Here is a 13,925-nt window from a genome sequence, read left to right on the forward strand (position 1 = left end):
ACACTTCTGGATTCCTTTTCTAAATTTTTTTTGTTGTGTGTTTTTCAGTGACCTTGCTATGAAGGCTGCAAGCGTGCTGATGTCACATGTGCAAACAAAAATCCGGCACCAAGTTACTCCGTACAAGGAAGAAAAGAGGTACTAATTGCTGTCTTTGTGCAAGATTTTGGTCTTCCTGCTACATTACGCATTTCCTTCTGTTCTTGTCTGGTGCTCTGAATTTATAGATACCGATTCATTGGTGTCTCCCTTTTAGTGCTCACTGACAACATTTTATAGGTGTAGACATCATATTAAAGACCTGACTGGAAGGCTTTCTCATCTGAGAGGATTTGACTAGATCATTTCATGTATAACATATCTGTGAGCCACATTTAAGGAACTCATCTGGCAGAGCTTTTCTTATTTATTATTTTGTTTGTTGTTATCTGCTTTTATCTTCTATCAATATTATCACAACTGTGCCAGACGAGATTTTCTTCTGGCTCTGTGATATATGAAAAGAAATACATACAGCTAGACCCTCCTGCAAGAGATGCTGGTGCAGTAGAAGGATGATGATACAAATCTTGCGAGGTGAAAAAATGCGCTACACCTAAAAACAAACAGAATTCCATAAGCACGGAAAAAGCTTTTACATAAGTTTCTTTACGGCTGACAGAGTTTATCCACGATCATGGGGCCCGCATCTCGCTGTTCATGGTGCATACTACAGCACGAATAGCAATTGCAGTGCCAGTAATGTGTGAGGCATGTGCTGCTGCTCACAGCTGGCAGGTAGACACCGTACAGCTACAGTATCGGTGACAGCGTGCGGGTAATGGTTGGTGCTTGAGTGTGCTGTCATGGCTCACATTTGTACCATTTTTAATGGTGTCAGAGAGGGTTTGGAGCATCAATCTTGTGCATTCTACACAGTGCACTCTGACTGGGGAATTTTACCAATTCGTATCATCCTGAAGTTCGTATCAACCATGCTTGTATTGCCAAGGTGTTGGTGTACATAGAAATTTTCACTATTTTGATGTATTTTTCAATTCTCTATAGTATAGATCATTTTAGGTGATACATTAAGTTCTCCCATAGGACTAACCTTTTTTTTATGCTACAAATGATGCTTCTTAGATCCGAGCATTCATCGCCGATGCAAGTAGTAGTATTTCGTTTTCTCTCATAGTCATCTTGAATTTCTTACAAATTTTGTTGTTAGTGGTGGTTCATGTTTATTCTAACAAATGCAAGTTGGCTTATTTTATTCATCAGTATTTCAAAGTTTTGCTGCATGATTATTGAGTCAGTTTATTTTTATTAGTTACCTAGTTAGGTACTCTCTAAAACTTTTCTGTGTTCAAATAGTGGTTCTCGTATGGCAGGGATCTGAGCAACCTTAGTGCAATGTGGCTTTATTTTCTTATGCGCAAATATCTCACCAGTAAGGCATCCTTGAAGGAAAAGATGAGCTGGAAAAACTGCGCCTCTTTGTTTTTGCAGCGTGTTGAAGATTCCATGCTCTCAGCCTGAGGAGCCCGCACATGACGTTGTTGTTATTGTGGACCCCGTCTCGCGTGGGGCTCAGAAGATCTCGCACATCCTGTTGGTGCTCCAGAATGTGATCAACGCCAACGTTAAGGTGTTCTTCAATTGCATCGACAAACACTCGGACATGCCCCTGAAGAGGCGAGTGTTTTATTGTGCAGGGCATTTTTTGCCAAAGGATTTCGAAGCTTTTGATTTGTTTGTCCTTCAGAAATATTGACATGAAAGAAAAGACAAAACTCTCTTTTTTTCTCTGATCATTGCTATCGTTCATTTAGTAAAATACTCAGTAAAACAGTGTTAAGTTATTAATAAAACAGGAACAAACCTTTGATGGAAGCTACTGTGTGTGGCTTAAGATGGAATTTTTTGTGATGTAGCAGTGATATCACAAACATTATTAGAAAACGCCTTGTGCTTGTATCGAACACATAATCTAGTACTAACAGCCTATGTCATGAAATGCCTGAAATAACTTTAATCTAGCCTAATGTTAAGGAATGCAGAGTTTTCTGCGCAAGTAGCTACAATTGAATCAAGATAACCATGGCAGGTTGTGGGATGCTCAGCAGAATCTTGAGCCCAAAGGTTTGCCAGTGCTATATATTATAGGGTGGCCCTTGGGCTACCATATAGCTGCTCAATGGTTACACCGTCAGTGATGCCGCTCGAGCGAGGAACAGGTACCCAAGAGCTGCGCTCTAAATATTTGAATAGTACGTGCACAAACGTAGACACTCTTATCGCAAACTGTTTAGGTGAATATACATGTATAAAGCGGGCAGTAGCACGTCATTTCTCTTTTTTCAGGCTTGTGATTCTTCTGTGTATGTTCTTCATCCTTCAGTATGGCCCTTTTCCTTGAGCCAGCACTGGTCTAATACAGTAAAAGCTCATTCATTTGAACTCAAATTATTCTTAAGTATGGATAATTTGAAGAATTTCTGCAGTCCCCTATTTTCCACCGTATAATTTGAACCGGCGGACTATGCTAGCCAGTTAATTAGAAGATTTGGTATGCATTGTGGCAATGTGCGACCTCGATTTCACCACAAACTCGATGAAACAATGGCCCTTCAGAGTAGCAGGGTGGTGCCACATAACGAAGTGCCCCAGCCCCAGTGCTTCCCGTTCTTTCTGCCGGCAAAAAAAAAAAATAATAATAATAATCAGTCCATAGTACACTTCATGGACTGCCAAATTGTACATCTGCAGAGTACAAGGTGTGCTTCATTGCTTTCACCCCCAGAAGGAGTTGATTGTTGTGACCGCATCAATGCACTCTGCACAGAGGATGGCGAATCCAATGCAGTGAGGGCTTCTTCGAGTATTTGAACTTCAAAGATAATGCACGAATGCACCGTACTCGGACGTTGAAACCAAAGTGATCACTTCCATGGGCAATGGTAGCAACACCAAGGAGCCCTCCCGAGCATCCAGTTTAGGGGAAGTCATCGCATCACTGAACGCCATCCACAGTTTTGAAGAGTGCCGCAATGAAATCTCTCTGGTGCTGCACGCAGTTGATTAACTGGAAAACATGTTTCTTAGAGCTCTGAACTACCAGATGCTCAAAACCAGCATTTCCAATTACTTCAAGTAATCTAAGGTTGTCGGATAAATGCCATACATCTTTGTAAAAAATTCTTTTGCCTGGGTCTCATTTTTTTGCCGTGTTTGATTCTTTCGAAAACCTGCTTAATTAAAATTGCAAGCATAATTAAAATGGGTATTTCATAGGATACTGTGGGCTATCTTGAAATTTTGCTAATAATGACTCTAATAGAGGGCCGTAACTATTAAAATTCAAAAGTAAACTGTTCCATTCATTCTAACACATGCTGTTTGGATGGCTCCGTGCAGCTACTACCGCTTTGTGCTGGAGCCGGAGCCCCAGTTTGGGCTGGATGGCCATCAAGGGCTTGGTCCGTACGCCAAGTTTGTCAACATGCCTCAGTCGCCCCTGCTCACCCTGGGCATGGCCACACCCGAGAACTGGCTGGTGGAGGCCATTCGCTCGCCCTATGACCTTGACAACATCCACATGGAGCAGGTGCATGGGGCGGGGCTGTGGGATGCGCTTTTGCGGTAACTTTCCGGCTCTGCACACCAGCACTAGAGGGACCGCACCAAAGACATTGTCTTGCTAGGATACCATAATACATGTCCCTATCTACCATAATAGTATGTCTTGCTAGGATCAGGAATTTCTTCTGGGCTAGTTGGTTCATTACTATCAGCTGGACAACTCTTTACGAAGGAACAAAGATGCAAAAGAAAGTATACAGCATAGGATGGGTGCTAAACATCAACTCATTGTTAACCAGGACAATATATATTAGTGACACTGGACATGTGATATGATTGGTGGATTGACAGTTGTGAAAGTGTGCCCACCTTATAACGATCGATGATCTTGATAAACCTATCAGCTGAAGTACAAGAAAAAAGACCTTTGGGGCCTTTGCTGAATTGGATCTCTGGACCAACTGGACCCGGCAGAGTGTTGCACCACATGTGTCTGGTTCTGGTGTGGGAGGCATGAGAGGACTGCCTCACAGCCATTGTTTGATTCTAGAGCCAGGATTGCTCTTTCCTTGTTGTTATGATATTGCATGTGCAATTTGGGGTGCGGTGGGGAAGTGGGGCATGTGTCTGACAGCTTATACTTAGAAAGCAATGGGCCTGGACCAAAGGTTTTATGTGTCGTTCTAAGGAATACTTGTTAATAGCTGCTTGTCATGGCTACCACATAATGGGTGCAAGGCACAGTGTTTTCTGCAAAACTTGTCGGCTAGTTTATTCATAAATCTTAAAAAGAGTTGCACTGCCGAGACAAGGACGAAGAAGAAGCTACACAATGCACACAAAGGCAGTGTGTAGGTGTCTCACCTCTTCTCTTCCCTTATTTTGGAAGTGCAGCTCTTTCCTTGCTTTCTGCTTTGTGAAGCAGTGCTCCAGTGATATTAGAGCAGCTAGTTTGCAAATAGGGAACTCTCTTACTTGGGTACTGCCTCTGTAAGGGGCTGGTGGACTTTTCATTTTCAGTGTGGTCTGATTTCTCCTGTGCTTTACCTGAGGATTTTGCAACATTGCTTGTGTTCTTTGCAGGTGGAGAGCAGAGTGCATGCCGAGTTTGAACTGGAGCACCTGCTCTTAGAAGGTGTGTAGGTTTGGGGCTCTCATGAACGTGTGGTGCCTGCATTGTGCATAGCGGTGCGCTGAACAGCCATGCATGCCACACACATGGAATTTGAGGATTAGTTTGCTTTATACCCGTGTTACACGGGCAATTTCAACTGCCGTTCAGTTAAATCCTAGTTCAGCGTTCCAACTGACGAACTGAACGGCAGTCGACTGTAGTTACACGGAACATATTGCGAACCTCAGTTGACCCCCAGAATCACGTGATCCTCCACATGCAGGCAATTCTTACTAAAAAAAGTGCTTTTTTTTTTCATATATAATTTACTTTGTACAACATTTGCACACTTTATATTATTAAATTCCACATTTTGCACGCATTTTCTTTTTCGAGTATGGAACAAATGAACTCGACACAAAGCCAAGTCAATCCATTTGAGGTGCGTCTGGCTTCGCCGCTTAATCGTTTTTTGGTGCCGCTTCACGCGCTTGTGTTTTGACACTCGTTTGAGTATTTAAAGTTGCAGGCTGGGACTTGCGTTAGCTAAGGCAGCAACCTTTCATGTGATTTTAGAACGCACAGCGGTTGGAAATGCCGCCGACTCGGTCGATGCGGCGCATCCGCTGACAGCCACCTTGTCAGTTGACTGGTTCAACTGGGACCGCCGACCTCAGTTGAACTGAACCGCAGTTGAGATTTCAACTGCAGTTGGCGCTGCCGTGTAACATCGCTAACTGCCGTTCAGTTCAACTGACCGCCAACTGAACTGCCGTTGAAAACGCCCGTGTAACAGGGGTATTACCCTTGCACTCAAGGTGCAGCCATTTAGTCACCCACATTGTTTTCTATCATAGGACATGCATCATATCATGGTAGCTCTGGAATAAATATTGGAAATGCCTTTGATGGTGTTGACATTCTATTGTTGTTCTAAGCACCTAGTGTCACAAGCGGAAAGTGCGCATTGTTATTCTTCAAAAACAAAGCTGCAGTGGCTGTGGTGGCTTATTTGGTAATAATATTCTCCAATAACATTCTTTTGCAAATATCTGGGTCCATGAATCACTAACACCCTTGACTTTACCAAGCACATTAATCGTGTTTCATGCAATGCAAATCATGAACTTCTCTTTCTGAAGCGTGCAGTGAAGCTGTCCACCCCCAAAGTTCAGCATCTGGCCTACAAATCAGCTGTCCTCCCAATAATTGATTATGCAATTGTAACTTGAGATTCGTTCACGAAAACAAGTATTAATAAAATAGAAAAAGATACAAAACAGAGCAGTTCATTTTGTTTACAATAGTTACAGGCGTCCATCAGTGACTAACCTGTTGCATGTAGCTAGTTCGATACCGTTAACCGGACGGAATCGCATCTTTCATCTCAAAGTTTTGTACCGACTTGTACACGCTTATTTCAAAATTGGCCTTAGTGAAATATTATATTTCTCTTCAGGTTAACACTAGACAGCAACACAACGTCGCAATTACCCATTTCAGTCCTCGTAATAATTGTTTCAAATATTCCTTTTTTCCTAGAATAGAGATCGCCTGGAATTGACATACCAATGATGAAATTTTACAGTAATCTGTGGCATCGTTTACTAGAAGTCTAAGCTTGCCCTGATATGGGCTTTGGTTTTGTATTACGTTCTATTTTCTTATCTAAATATTTATGCTATTGATTGGTTATAATAGTCACACTGCATATATTCTGTTTATTGCTGATGAGCAGTTATTTAATAGTGTTACTTTTATGTGAGAACTTTATGCCTGAATTTTTGACGACTGTACTTGTGAATTTTCTTTTCCTGTATTCACGTACCCATCCTGTGAATGACCCTTGTGGGACTGCAGTATTCATAACTAAATAGGTAAATAAAAAACTGTTAGTCTAAATATATTGCCTCCGGTTAGCTCTGTGCCACTCATTTGCTGCTTCTGTCAAGAGAGATTTTCCTTTGGTTAGGTGCTTAAAAGAATGCCTGAAAGTGTAGCCTGCATGTGGGGCCGTTTAGTTCTTTTTGTGGCGCACTCCTTACTTGTGTGTTGTTGTGAATGCATTAGGACACTGCTTTGAGCAGTCCAGTGGTAACCCGCCCCGAGGCCTGCAGTTTATCCTGGGCACTCAGAGCAACCCTGCAGTGGTGGACACCATTGTCATGGCAAACTTGGTGAGCTGATGCCTCTTTAGCTTGCTTAAAGGTGGGAGCAATTCACAGGAGTCATAGCCACTGGAACAGCCTCCTTCAGTGGTGGGATGTTTTTGTATGCCATGCTGTTATTCTCTGAACTCTAGAATGGCTGTATGTTCTTGGAAGCTGCCAGATGAATAATTATTCCACTGATGGTAATAGCTACCGGTAATAGCATCACTGCTGGAGAAGCACACTAAAAGATGTCAAGTGGGCCTTAGTGGCCACTCTACTGATATTGTTATTCATCAATATTCACAATCACCTTCACCTGAAACAAGTCTGATGATGCTTAGTTCTGCAGTGTTTGACAGGGGCTGCAGGGTTTTCAGGTACAATACATTGGTTCACAGAACCAGACTGTCATTGCTTAGAGGATGTAAGGGTTGACGGCCAAACATGGATACCGCTGATATATTCTTAAGACAAATCATGTTCAGTGAGTGTTAGATTAACCATGAACGATATCTTTTTAATGCAAACAGCACAGCAAGATCCTATTTAGATAAGATTTAATATTAAAACACTTGATTTTCTGTGATAGTGTGTAGACTGCACTTTAGAGTGTCAAGAGCCCCGCAGGTATTTGCTCTCCAGGAGTTATATATTTTTATGCTGTTTTCTTTTTTCGATTATTTTGCTTTTGTTTAATTTGGTAGAGCTGACAGTGCATCAGTGTGTGCATGCCAAGAGTCCAAAAGGGAAAAGAAAGGGTGGCAATCTTTTTCTCAACCAGTGGCCATGCTTGCTTTGGAAAGCAGCAGGAGAGGAAACAGAAAATAGCATGCTGTTAAAATTTCTTGGTAACATTCAGGAGAAGTGGCCTTGTTCAGCAATAGAGCTTGGAGCAATGCTCAAGTACATTGTATTCCTGGGGGGAACAACAGCGAATTTTGTTCCCTACATTGTTCTTACTCTGCATTGTGCAATTCCTGTTCTCTGTATAGGGGAGAGACCAGCATGGCTAGAGATTTTCAGCTATTGATATGCAGCTTACAGTACCATGCAATTTACATCAGAAATATAAATACATGGGGGAAAAAATAATATCTGTTTACAATTTCACATGCTTCGAAGCTAGTAAGCTTTTATTGTGCCTTGCTGACTTGGTGAAACTGAAAGAGAGCAGATTGTGCTGGTTAACAGAGCACACTTTTGCATCAGATGCACTTTGCACTTAGTGTTAAAATTAATTTAAGGTACTGCAGTGTAGTCTCATTGGATGCTTTTAGAACCTGACTTGTAAGTTGTGTAGCATCCTTTTTTATGCTTTTATGTTCTCTATAAAGACTGGGTGTATAAAGACTTTTCTGTTGATCTCTACCCCCCTACCACTCTTCAGGGCTACTTCCAGCTAAAGGCTAACCCTGGCACCTGGACTCTGCGCCTAAGGTCAGGGCGCTCCAGTGAGCTGTACGACATCACGAGGTCAGCATCTGGCTCTCTATAGCTGTTTTGTGTCCTTCATCACTACTATGTGTCACACTGATGCAGTGTTAACAGTGGATAAACCTCTGAACAAGGTGGGCAGGCTCGCAGTATCGCGGTAATGGCACGATTAAGCAGAAAGCAGAATGGTATGCATGTAGTGCAGTCAAACCTCATGTCATAAACATGGGTATTACAAATTATTGGCTATATTGAACTGTTCCTAAATGCTTTTAACAACGCATACAGTTCTCCTTCTGTATACTAAGCATGTTTTGCCACAAAATGGATGTATCGAACTGCCCAGTGTCATGTCGTGCCTGCTTGTAAAGCAAGCATCAGGCTCTTTCGCTGCAAAAGCAACTGGTGATGATGTGGCAAGTGTGATGCCAGGGTTGATGCATCTCTCCCGCTTTCTAGCAGCGCCACAGAAGACAAATTTGCTAACAATTAGTACCAGGTGGTCGGCATCCTTTTGTGCCTTTCGCATGCATTGATTGTGTCCTGAACTAATGGCAAATTTGGCTGCGACTCTCCAGTAGCCTTCCCGTGCTCTTGTCAAATGTCACAGAGGTGGTGAGAACAGTGGTAGCTTTCACTCTGGCTTCCCATTTATTGTGTGACACTGCTGTAATGCAGGAAAGCCAACCCAGCTGGTGTTTGCTCTGTCTCTAGCTTGTGTTGGCTGCGATGTGGAGATAAACCAATTTAAATGAATGTTTGGTGCTCTGATTTTGTGGCCTCCACATCCGCTCACCGTGGCTTTGAAACAGGGCTGAAACTTTGCAAGAAGTGTTCTCCAGTTTCTACCTAGTAAATTGTACTCGACACAAGTTCTTGGCAGACATTTTTATTATGAATTTCGGCTATACTGCCGATCCCACATGTATCGAACTCGAAAGGGATCTTGAAATAAATTCGACGTACAAAACATGGCAACTGATAACCTTACTCTGTATCCCAGACGTATAAATATGGAGCACCCACAATAGCGACATGCTTCTCTCAGAGACATGCTGCCCACCGGCACATGACATGACAGCACAATGCTCAATAGGTGTCACTAGGCCACACACTTTGCATGAAAGTGGCAGTGGATGATGCTTTGGAAGAAGTCACCACTGATTATCAGAAACATAATTGTATTACCGGCTCAGTTGATTGCTGCGTCCCCTTCAGCAGCAAAGCAGGCCGCGCAAGAGCCGCTACAAACCTTTGGCTGGGCAGGCTGTTTTCACTGCGTGGCATCTAGTGCACCAAACGTCTGCTTCATCCCATGGGCACAGTGATGCATTGAGAATAAGCACGCCAGACCAAAGGGCGTCTTTTAAAGCATTATAGCGGTCAGCAGGGGCCCAGAGATGCACAGCTGACCCGGCTCTGTGCACAAAAAAGGATCATGGGAGCGCCATTATGGAAAGTGCCACTTGCAGGATTGAAGTACACAGTTCAATATATAAAATATTTTGTTAAATGACGAGCCTGATAAATGTGAACAATATTATACTTTTGCATGGGATTTTCAAGGGAGGGATTATTCCTAATGGTATTTTTTTTGCCTATTTGCTACAACAAGGTTTTGCTGTATTTTTAAAATCTCTTCTTGTGCATTGCAGTCTGCTTCTTGACCTAGAACAGTGTCTGCTTTTCTTGTGCTTTCTTAACTGAACATTAAGTGATAATGATTTGCAATGTTCCCGCGTTGTTCAGCGAGCTGATGTTAGGTCAGTGTACAAGACATATTGCTAACAAGTAGCTTCGCTTTATTATGTGTGATAGGTTTGGAGCAGATAGCGCCTGTCACCTTGACATGGTTTTAATAGCCCTTTTCTTCTTTCCTGGCAGCCATGAGAACACAGATTCGCCCCAAGACTCCAGCGATGTTCTAGTTGTGATCAACAGCTTCAGAAGTCATGTTCTCAAAGTGAAAGTGAGTGGCATGTTGCTGTCATACTATCATATCTGGTGATGATGCTGTCATACACTTGATCTCATCACGCTCAGAAAAGGTGTGGTCATAAATGTGAAATGTGGGTACCTTATTGACCAGCAGTTCTAGCAATTTGCTTTTTAATAAGAAAGCACTAATCTAAACGCTATTGCGTTCGACAAAGTCTTGTTTTGCTGGTGGAGCAGCTTCATAGCAGTGCACCGGTATGAATAGCAACTGCATAACAACACTTTGCCAAGACAATGGCAAGTCTCACAGTATGGCACTGTAGTTGGGCAGTGCAAAACAATAAAAGAAGAGATTTAATCAGTGACGAATGCATGTGTTATTTCAGCCAGCTGCATAAAGCTAGGTGACGAAAGAGTAAAACCTGTGAAACGCTGCTTTTACATTATATTAAAATTTTAGCTTTTTTTTTTTTGTGTGTGTGTGGTGGTAAAATGATTGGTACGGCAATGAAAACAACAGACAATTTTAGTTTCACGTACGTGAACGTGAGAAGTCTACATAGCCGACGCGCATGTGTTTTGAAACCCTTATAGTTGCACGTTCGCGCCGCACGCTGCACGTCATTTCTAGCTCCATCTGTTAACAAATACAGACACTGCTGCAGCCACTTTAATACAAGACGAGTCAAAAGCAGCCTGATTATAGCCATCCTAATAGAAGACGAGTCCAAGCCAAGCCAGTCTCACGAGACCATTGCTATGGCAATGGCAAACGCTATTTCGTCAGGCTTAACAGCTGCAAAATCGCACTTCTATCTGGAAAACAAAAGCAATTTATTGTTTGAAACTTTACGTGACGATAAGAATGGGAAAATTGAAGGCAAATACAACAGTTTATAACACCATATCGCGTCGAGGGATTAGCGAAGAAGCTGTTGTCACTGTGAAGCGGGCGCTCTGGGTGCTGCCATGTTGTCAACGCCACGAGTACGCCAGCAACGCGAACCCCTCAACGTGAAAATCTGAATCTCGCGTGCGTTCATGGAACTCACCCAGATCCTTCATGTTCTGCGCATTCACACTGGTCACACGTAGGTGCTTCACATACGTGAAACTAAAACTGTCTATATGTAAGCATGAACTGACGTGGTGACCTTCTTTAGTGTTGATACATATTCAACATAGCAGCTTATGTGTTGTTATCTCAGCTGGTAATGCCGCTTCTGCTTAGTAGCATCATGCAGTGAATGTGTCATTGTGATGTTTAGGCATCTCTATAAAGGTGTGCAAAGCTATATCAAATTTATAGTGGCAGTGTGAGTACAAATGATAAAAATTGCTTGTGGATTGATTCAAATAATATTGTTTCATAATGGAGGTTTAACGTAATATATTGTTTGTTAGTACAGCTAGGTCAACTAAAACTTAATGCTTCTCCACAAAACACAACTCTGAAAAGAAACAGAAGTATTGCAGGCAAATTTTGTTTTCACTAGTCATTAGGATAATTTTTATGCCTATAAGGCTTACCAGGGGTTAAAAGAGCGAAAGGGAATCTTGTAACAGTAACAAGAATAAAGTTTATTTTGTGATACCTTTATTGCTTGCACTTCTCTGGATAACAGTTCATTCAGATAAAAGGAAAGTCTGGTATAGCATGTGAATGGAGCTTACTAATGCCACCTTGACACATAAGTTGTACAACAACCTCCTCACTGGAGGAGTGGTGTCAGCGGTCGACTACTGAAGGGGCAGGGTGTAAGATGCTTTTGGCGGAACACAAGCAGCTCAGGAAATGGAAACTAGAGCAGCTACTTGAGCTTCAACCCGTGTGGGACCATTCCTTCCACACACCTTCATGATGCTTGAAGAGAAAGAACCAGTTGTGGAACGTCAGTTCAAATGTGCGCCAAATGCAGCATTCAGGACTGCATTCAGCCTGCTGTGTTCCGGTTTTGCTGGTCTGCAGGCTCCACGTTATGAACCAAAACACTGTCGTGAACCCAAAGTGCGAAAATGAAACCACGCCATTGTACTTTTCAGTCTGCTGTATGCCATGTGTTTTTGTGCAGTGGCCTTTAGCATGATGTCTCTGTCGTGCGCTTTTTTCCTTGACTTCTGTGATCCAAGATAAATAGTCTGTAGATCGTATTTTACAAAAATTGAGATCTATTGAGATGGTTGCTGTGAACCAGTCACAGTAACTTTGCCCCTTCCTCAGTCCACCACTATAGCCAGGCCGCTTTCTTGTGTGCTGCATCTGTTATCACATTAATCTAAAGTGAGAGGATCACTGCCTGTCAGGTTGACAGCCTTTTTCCAAGGGCATTATGTACTGGCGCAGTGAACTTTGTTACTTACCTGCGAGCATGCAGCTTTCAGTGATGGCCATCAGGCAGTTGATTTTATGTGAGGCTCAGTATTATCATGCATGGGTTTTCGGTGTTCTGACAGTAAATGTTTTGACAAAATAGCTGATCAGCTCGTGGCAAATATATTATTTTTGATTGGTCAAGAGGTTCGGCTATCTTGAATAATGAAAATGCAGTGCAAATTATAAAGGGGTGTGTGTGAGTGCTCTTTATTTTGAGTAGTTTTTTAATAACAATCGAAATATGATTTGATGTGCACTGCTCTTACACTATTCAAAGTACTCGTGAACAACTTTAGTGGTAAACGTGCAGTGCTCGAGCCTCTTAAATTTTCAGAAATTACTGATTCCAAGTCTACCTAAGCCAACAACAAAACATCGCTTGTAGCAAAAGTCAGCGCAATAGTGTGATGATGGCCATTGGAAGCTGTCACTGCACAACCCCTCCAAGCTGACGGGTTGAAAAACGAAAAAACGAAGCTGGCTGCGTGTCATTGAGAACACTTCCTTTTGGGCAGCATTCCACAATTGATACTTTGTCTCCACACATTGGAAGGTTGCGTGGAAGGAATAGTCCCGCTAGTGTTTCTTGTCTGATTGCTGCACTTCTGTCTATTTCGCGAGCCATCTTGTTACATTTTGCCAGTGTCTTGACTCTTTGTTATTTACCGTAGACATCACTCCTCCAGTAAGGAGGTGCCCACCTTACAATATGCTTCCTGACAGCATTCAGTGAACTGCCTTTTTCGTGTTTGCAATAAGTTAAACCGTGAAACTCTGGTATTAGACTTTTTTTCGCCAACACATTAAGCCACTAATAATGGTTTTCCAATCCAATTCACTGACAGCAATCACTATCAAATAATTGCAAACAGGGCACTGCTGCATGATTCCTGCTTTCTTATCTAATGCCTGGTAGGCCTTGCAGGTATAACAAATTATGCATATGATGGGTGTAAACATTTTTTTTGAATATGTGTGTTTCTTTTCTTAACTGCATTTTATAGACAAAATTTGTTCTTTATTTTTGGCTATTTTTTATTACTCACAATAGCTTTGCACTGAAAAACTTAATACTAACACATGTCTAATAAATTTTGCTTTTGTTCTTGCAATGCTTCATGAAATATTTTGTCTGTAATTTAACTTGGAGGTAATAAAAAATATTCGATTTGGTACGCATAAGTTCTTTAATATTCAAATTTGCCTGGCACTCAGAATGTTGTTATATTCGCACCAGTAGAACCCCGCTATAGTAAAGTCAGATATAGTAAAAACCCGGGTATAGTAAAGTGAAACTGAAGTCTCAGTTCATCTTCCATAGACTGTACATTTTTTCCCCTTTATAGTA

At 42.0% G+C, this 13,925-nt stretch overlaps 1 protein-coding gene across 4 annotated transcripts in view; it reads left to right on the plus strand.

Annotated features, from left to right (window-relative positions):
* Uggt (UDP-glucose-glycoprotein glucosyltransferase) overlaps positions 1–13,925 on the plus strand; it is a 192,322-nt gene that overhangs the window by 158,913 nt on the left and 19,484 nt on the right. For all 4 annotated transcript variants that reach the window (XM_084595468.1, XM_084595470.1, XM_084595471.1 and 1 more), the window contains 7 exons: positions 49–138; positions 1,492–1,677; positions 3,400–3,589; positions 4,648–4,699; positions 6,749–6,855; positions 8,219–8,304; positions 10,150–10,234. In XM_084595468.1, the coding sequence (XP_084451594.1) occupies positions 49–138; positions 1,492–1,677; positions 3,400–3,589; positions 4,648–4,699; positions 6,749–6,855; positions 8,219–8,304; positions 10,150–10,234 (796 nt within the window). The remainder of the gene's footprint in view (positions 1–48; positions 139–1,491; positions 1,678–3,399; positions 3,590–4,647; positions 4,700–6,748; positions 6,856–8,218; positions 8,305–10,149; positions 10,235–13,925) is intronic.

This window comes from Amblyomma maculatum, chromosome 2 (genome assembly GCF_055883805.1).
Source record: "Amblyomma maculatum isolate TAMU_Amacu chromosome 2, ASM5588380v1, whole genome shotgun sequence".
NCBI lineage: Eukaryota > Metazoa > Arthropoda > Arachnida > Ixodida > Ixodidae > Amblyomma > Amblyomma maculatum.